At 46.4% G+C, this 7,802-nt stretch overlaps 1 protein-coding gene across 1 annotated transcript; it reads left to right on the plus strand.

Moving 5' to 3' along the window:
* The first annotated feature begins 2,305 nt into the window (after positions 1-2,305).
* Positions 2,306-5,298, plus strand: LOC112462831. The gene is made up of 2 exons (XM_025028885.1): positions 2,306-2,598; positions 4,042-5,298. The coding sequence occupies exon 2, from the start codon at positions 4,140-4,142 to the stop codon at positions 4,545-4,547; it is 408 nt and encodes a 135-aa protein (XP_024884653.1). The 5' UTR covers positions 2,306-2,598; positions 4,042-4,139; the 3' UTR covers positions 4,548-5,298.
* Positions 5,299-7,802: the final 2,504 nt, after the last annotated feature.

The following is a 7,802-nucleotide window of genomic DNA, read 5'->3' on the forward strand; positions in this document are numbered from 1 at the left end:
CCGCCTCCCGCCTCGGGAAAAATCCCATAGAGAAATAAGCGTCGCAATATATACACATATATGTAGGTCCGGAAGTATGTTCCGGGACTTTTATTTTTGATATCGGTATATTCCAGGACATTTGGCAGTTTCCAGGACTGTCCTGGAAAAAATTCATGTCCTACGGCACTTTTCAGGACAGTTTTTTTAATCTGATTACATATATATGCGTTATATTCCAGGACTGTATATTTCAAAAAACGTAAAGAGTCCCGGAACATACCTCTAGACCTACATATATATATATATATATATATATATATATATATATATCAGGGTGTGTCATTTTGGAGCAACTTTTTTTTTCATTTTAAGAATAGCATATATACTTACAGAAAAGTAAAATAAGATACCTGTTAAAATTTTAGCCTTTAATATTAATATTAATAGGTCGCTCATCGCGATTTTTTATTTTTCATTTAGTAAGATAGAAAAAATTTTATAACTATCTAACAAACAGTAATACAGCATTGCGCCACATAGATTTTCTGTAGTAAATTTACTGCTCTAAAAAAAAGATCTCTTATCATTTTTTCATAAATTCAACCGTTCAAAAGATATTCAAAGTTAAAGTTTGATAAATTTTATGAAACTTATTTTTGCTTCTTATGAATGTTGTATCATATCGACTATCAAAAATTATGAAATAATTAATACATATTTTTGTAGAAAATTTAACGATCTACAAAAAAGGTCTCTTATGTTTTTTTCATAAATATAACCATTTAAACGATATTAAGGTTTATACTTTGAACTTTAAACCTTAATATCGTCTAAATGGTTATATTTATGGGGCAAAATTTGTCAACCGGGCCACCGGTCTGCCCATAATTGTTTTTATCGCAGAAAAATTACCTTGCGCCTAGAGGTAGCTATGAGTAAGAGCTATCGAAAGCCGTGTGCAACTTTGCAGAATTCAATGTGGCGGTACCAAAATGGCGACCGAAACATCTGAAATCCATTAACGGCTTCAATGAAACTATTAGAAAACGAAGAAAATCGTGATTAAAACAGCTCTAAAATGACCTGTGTTAGAGTTAATAGTAGGTTGACCACAAATCAGTAGCTGGGTGATCGAAATTTGGGATGGTAATTCAATATGGTGGCCAGAAACTGCATTTACGGACCGCAAACTACTGACAATTGACCGGATCCACTTGAAAATGGTTGTGCGGGTGGTTCATGGACTGTATGTGACAAATCCGATCCCAAAGAAGTAAAATCCAAAATGGTGATGATCGAAATCCAGGATGGTGATCCAATATGACGGCCGATCCACTCTGTATTGTAAATCATTGGAAATTCAGCAGATTCACTCAAAATTCGAATTATGAAACAGGATTCATAAAAATGGATTTGACACCTAGGGAAATACCTTTTTCACAACACCTCCACGGAAAATTCGACTTTCCATGCCTGTAGAGAGGGGCGAAAGTGGTCAATTTCACGCCAGGACGGCCATAGCGAGCGGAAAGTAACCATTTTCCTCCCTAGGGAAGAAAGTAGCAACTTATACCTCCTTGTTTAGCGGGTGGAAAGTGAGCACTTTCCGCCCGCTATGGCCGCCCTGGCGTAAAATTGACCACTCTCGCCCTTCTCTAGGCATGGAGGTCGAACTTTCCGTAAAAATGTTGTGAAAAATATCGTGTGCACCTCGGATTGAAAGCTTTTTCAGACTCGTGTGATTTGCTGCTCTCGTCTTCGGCTCGGGCGGCAAACTTCACACTCGTCTGAAAAACGCTACTTGAGTTCTGCTGAATTTCCAGTGATTTACAATACAGAGTGGATCGGCCGTCATATTGGATCACCATCCTGGATTTCAATCATCGCCATTTTGGATTTTGCTTCTTTGGGATCGGATTTGTCACATACAGTCCATGAACCACCCGCACAACCATTTTCAAGTGGATCCGGTCAATTGTCAGTAGTTTGCGGTCCGTAAATGCAGTTTCTGGCCACCATATTGAATTACCATCCCAAATTTCGATCACCCAGCTACTTATTCGTGGTCAACCTACTATTAACTCTAACACAGGTCATTTTAGAGCTGTTTTAATCACGATTTTCTTCGTTTTCTAATAATTTCATTGAAGCCGTTCATGGATTTCAGATGTTTTGGTCACCATTTTGGTACCGCCACATTGAATTCTGCAATGTTGCACACGGCTTTCGATAGCTTTTGCTCATAGCTACCTCTAGGCGCAAGGTAGTTTTTCTGCGATGAAAACAATTATGGGCAGGCCGGTGGCCCGGTTGACAAATTTTGCCCCTGTTCGAGATTCCGTTAACGCTGCGCCGTCAGATCAGATAGCAGCATCGATCGGGTAACGACGCTAGATCACCGCGGCAGCTTGCGCCGCGCACGGGCGCGCTCATCGCCAACGTCTTTCTCGCAATATTCAGAGTCGTACAAATGGCCGCGCAGTGATCAGACGCACGACGTGTGCTCTGTGCATTTTTGATTGTGACTACACATCGAGGTGCCCACCGCAGTGATTACAACAGCTGCCGAGATACTGCATTAACATGTAAAGCGACCGCTCATCCAGCTCTACTCGGGTACATCAACACGACAACTCAGGCTCACATGTGCGCGAGTGCCGACCGCCACGTGTCTCACCGGCTCACGGGCGATTCATCGAAGAGGACGGCAATTAATATAATTGCCTTTCATTTACACAGACTATATAGACACCTCATTTTGTTCACCGCTCATCACTCTCAGGTCAGATTGTATCAATTTTGACGCATTAAAGACGCATTAAAGACGGCTCAGACTGTGGTCTGAGTTACACAAAAATAAAGTGAATATTTAGTTAACACCTTCCACGCGCGTCCTTCTCATCCCGCTTCCATCGCCGGGATTAATCAGCGATTTCGCGAACATTTGGTCCTTCGAGCCGGATGCGTGGAAATTAGAGTGTAACTCAGACACAGATCATGTGGACAGGGCATGTCCTTCACGACATGCCACGTGGACATTATCGCGCGCTTTCGCGAGTGAAGGACAGACATTCTCCCGCGCGCTCACGAGTGTTTCGAAAACATGTTCACGCGCTCCCGCGAGTGTAAATAGACATTTTCACGTGCTCAATACATGACATTGTAGACTCTCGATTCGCATAGTGTTTTTCTCACGCGTCTCTCGAACGTTCTCGATTCGTGCAGCATTTCTTACACGTGTCTCGACATTTCTCAGGTATTTCATCGTGCGCAGCTCAGGGACGGCTCAACATGACGGAACCCGCAAAGGCGGGTACGGGCGGTACGGAGACCACGACGCCGCTGCTCGAGAACCGGCTCGCACATCGGAACGCCAAGCCTCACCCGTGCGCTTGTCCAAGGAGCTCATCCTAAATGAATCACCTGGCGACGTGCGGAATATTGGCGACACGCTGCCAACTTGTGCAGAGGACATGCCGTTAGAGGAGGTTATCCAAATCTCAATGCATCTTGAAGAGGCGAACAAGGCGTTTCTCAAGGAGCATGCATATCTTAAAGCTTCACAGCCGTCGGCGCTCGTTCAACAGCAAAGCGCACGTTGACAGCTCAGCATGTGGCAGCTCAACCGGCCCGCACGGCAGCATCTAATTTACCCGTGCGATTGTTGCAACGGCACTCACTTCATTGTGATGTGTACGTAATTTAGGGATCTTTCAACAGGCAATCGACAAAAATTAGTCATACCACGGAGGATTTGGTTTAAATTCCTCGGCCGCCACAACGGCCACTCATGTAAAGGCTCACGGGGGTGCAAGAAGTGCACCAACCGACACGATGCTGCATGAGGCTCATCAATCGAACTCATCAGCGAAGCCGATCACCAGCTCAGCTGCGTCAGCTCAATAGGAAGATGGTGCAATCGTCGTTCACTCATCTTTGGCCTGCTCATTACACTCAACATTACTCGCTACGGCCTTGGCTCAGATCAGCTCATCTGTTTATACTCAATGTGTATGCGGCCTCTCATTGATTCAGGTTCAGACCTTACCTTTGTTTCAGAATCTCTCGTTCGCCAGCTCAACATCACTCGTCATCATTCCGTCATTCTCATCACGGGAATTGGTGGCGAAGAAGGCGACGCAAACTCGAGGAGTTGAATGCTTACACTCCACTCATTTCATTCAAGAACAGACGTCATTATTCAAGCTCACATTCTGCAGACGTTAACAAACATCCTGCCATCCTTCAACGCTGCACCACAAGAATGGCCGCATCTCACCAAGCTGACCTTGGCTGATCCAGATTTCCTAACACCACGGCCAGTGGATATCATCATTGGAGCTGACTCATATGGACAGATCATCAAGCCCAACATCATCAAACGAGATACATTGATGCCAATTGCGCAGCTCTCTTCGGATAGCTCGTTCTCGGACCTGTTAATACATCATCATCGGCAATTGCCACCGTGCATCATGCCTCCGTTCAGGAGGGAGAAGATGCTCTTGACGACTTGCTGGCGAAATCTGGATACAAGAAGGAGAGCCTGCGAGCAACAATCTTGATCTTATTCCTGACGAGCAAAGATGTGAAGAACATTTCAAGAGTACTGTTTCACGGAATTCAACAGGTCGATACAGAGTTCGACTTACACTGAAATCATCACTTGATACTCTTGGCGATTCGTATCTCACTGCGCATCGATATTTGAAAGGTTTACAAAGAAGACTCTCACGAGATGACAACTATCGACGTCTGTATCATCAGTTTATGATACTCTATCGAAAGCTCAATCACATGAAGCTTTACCCGTTTCCAGTCAGCACATACAAGATTACTTGCCACATCATGGAGTGCTCAAACCAGACAGTGCAACCACAACATTACGTGTGGTATTTAATGGCTCGAGTGCATCTACATCCAGCCGCTCATTTAATGATCTCATGCACACAGGAGCCAAACTGCATTTCGACATCACCGATGTCTTGCTCTGGATTCGACAAGTTCGGCACTTAGTTGCCACTGACATCACCAAAGGGTATAGGCAGATCAACGTGCATGAAGATGACTGAAAGTTACAACGGACTCACTGGATAGATGAACAACTCAATGAAGTGCCATATCATCTAACAACGGTCGATATGTTGATGACAATTCTGGAGGCGACGACACCGTTCAGCAGGTAGTCAATACTGCTCAACGGACTTGTGCATGGCGGGCGGCTTCCCATTAGCAAGGTGGCACGCGACTCATCAAGATGTACTCACTGCGGTTCAAGCAGAAAAAGACCAGGGCTCACAAACTACATTGACGATTGCGTAACCAAAAAACTCAGATTACGATGGCTTCCTCAAGAAGATTCATTCACATTCTCAACAAGGATCTCGTCGCACACCGATCATCTCACCAAACGCCTCGCTTGGTCTGAAGTGGCTCAGATACTCGATCCATTGGGCTTTGTATCCCCAGTGGTGATCAAGGCGAAGATGCTCTTGCAGGAGCTTTGGCTACATGAAGCTCCAATGGGATGAACCACTGCCATCCCAGCTCTCATCACGGTGGCTCATTATCAGAAAAGAACTCACAAGCTTGCAAGCTCTCAATACCTCGGTGATACATCCAAGGTAGCACCTCTCAAACCATATGGAGTACCTCGTCAGTAGAATTTCACGGCTTTTTTGATACGTCTCAATTGGCAATGGCTGCAGTCGTATTTATCACCGTCCACGGCTCTAATGGCGCCACGATTTCATTGGTGTGCTCCAAAACGAAGGTAGCACCGCTCAAACGGCTCACCATCCCGAACTCACCGCAGCACAGCTGCTCTCAAGACTCATGCCATACGTTCAAGCCACCTTGAAGTTGAACGTTACAGCAACTCACCTGCGGACGGACTCTGTTGTGACACTCACGTGGATCAAATCTCATGCATCGCGCTGGAAGGATTTCGTGAGAAATCGAGTTTTTCAACTTCAAGAGCTCACTGCGAACGCACATTGGAAATACGTACCAGGTACGTCCAACCCAGCCGACTGCTCATCACGAGGATTAACTACTGCTCAACTTCAAAGCCACTCATTATGGTGGACGGGACCACCGTGGATTCTCACACCTGAAGCATGGCCATCTCAACCCGCGCTTCCTGACGAATTAAACGGTCATGAGGCTCGTCCTGGCATTGCTCTATATGCAGCTGCATCTCAGCCGAACTATCATTGGGATCTCATACTCAAGTACTCAACCTTCAATAAATTATTGAAAATAATAGCTCTCTGTTTCAGGTTTATCGCTCTCTTGAGAGGGTCCTGGGACGGGTCGTTGGATTCGCACTCTGCTTTGGAGAAGGCCAGATTCTTCTGGATTAAGGCTACTCAAGCGGCATACTTCACGTACGAGATCAAGATGCTCACGGCCAACTCGAGACTACCAACTGCTCACGCATCCAGTCGATTGACTGCGTACATAGACGCTCAAGGACTCATCCGAGTTGGCGGCCGTCTCAATCAACCAGCACTAGATCAAGACAACAAACATCAGGCGATGTTACCTCGCCACTTCTCAACCTTAATCATCGCTCACGCCCATTTGCGCACCCGGACTGGAGGAACTCAGCTGACATTGGTTCATGTCAGGCACAATTACTGGATCATCGGCGGACGGGCTCCGGTGAAGTCTTGTATTTTTCGGTGTGTCGTGTGTGCTCGGCAGAGGGGGATCCGTGCTCATCAACTGATGGGCCAACTACCTCTTTCTCGGGTTACGCCGTCACGTCCGTTTACTCATACAGGAGCTGACTATGCCGGACCGCTCACTATCAAAACATGGAAGGGACAAGGTGTGAAAATATACAAGGAAGGGATCTGTGTTCGTCTGCTTCTCCACTTCCGCAATTCACCTCGAAGTAGTCAGTGACTACCCATTAGAAGGATTCATAGCAGCCTTCCGAAGATTCTCAGCTAGAAGGGGAATTGCTCAGATCATGTATTCGGACTGCGGGACAACATTCATTGGAGCAGACGCCGCGCTCAAGAAAATGTTCATCCAAGGCTCTCAAGAACATCACGGATTGCTAAAGTTTTACAACTTACTGACACAGGATGGGAGTTCAACCCACCAGGCGCTCTACACATGGGGGGCAAGTGGGAGGCGGTAGTAAAGTCTGAAGTTTCATCTGAGACGGACTACCGGGGAGACTCTACTCACGACGGAAGGACTCACAACGTTGCTTACGCAAACCAAGGACATTCTCAACTCGCGGCACTTAGAACCGCTGAGTGACGACCCTGAAGACGTCTCAGCGCTCACACCAGGTCATTTCCCCATTGGAGGTCCAATCACTACCATACCCGAGCCATCTCTGATTGACCTAGGAACCTCACGACTATCTCGGTGGCAGCTCATCCAGCAGCGTGTTCAACATTTTTAGGCACAATGGTCGGCTGATTATCTGCAACGCCAGCAGGCGATATCCAAGTGGCATCATCCTAACAACAACATCAAGATGGGTTCCATCGTGCTGCTCACCGACGAACGCTCTCCACCGTGCAAATGGCCACTCACCAGAGAAACAGCTTTGCACCCCAGCAAGGGTGGACTCACCAGGGTGGTTACCCTCAAGACGGCCACCACGACACTCACTCGGCCAAATGCCAAGCTTGCCATATTACCCATTTCAACCGGAAGAAGGATCAAGAGTAAGGAATCATCAACAAGGTTGCTGATGGCGGGCGGAATGTTCGAGATTCCGTTAACGCTGCGCCGTCAGATCAGATGGCAGCATCGATCGGGTAACGACGCTAGATCACCGCGGCAGCTTGCGC

Source organism: Temnothorax curvispinosus, unplaced genomic scaffold, assembly GCF_003070985.1.
Source record: "Temnothorax curvispinosus isolate PA1 unplaced genomic scaffold, ASM307098v1 QBEX01012814.1, whole genome shotgun sequence".
Classification (NCBI taxonomy): Eukaryota; Metazoa; Arthropoda; class Insecta; order Hymenoptera; family Formicidae; genus Temnothorax; species Temnothorax curvispinosus.

Coding starts and splice junctions, on each gene's coding strand:
- LOC112462831 (XM_025028885.1), top strand. CDS start 4,140: ATGCTTACACTCCACTCATTTCATTCAAGAACAGACGTCATTATTCAA.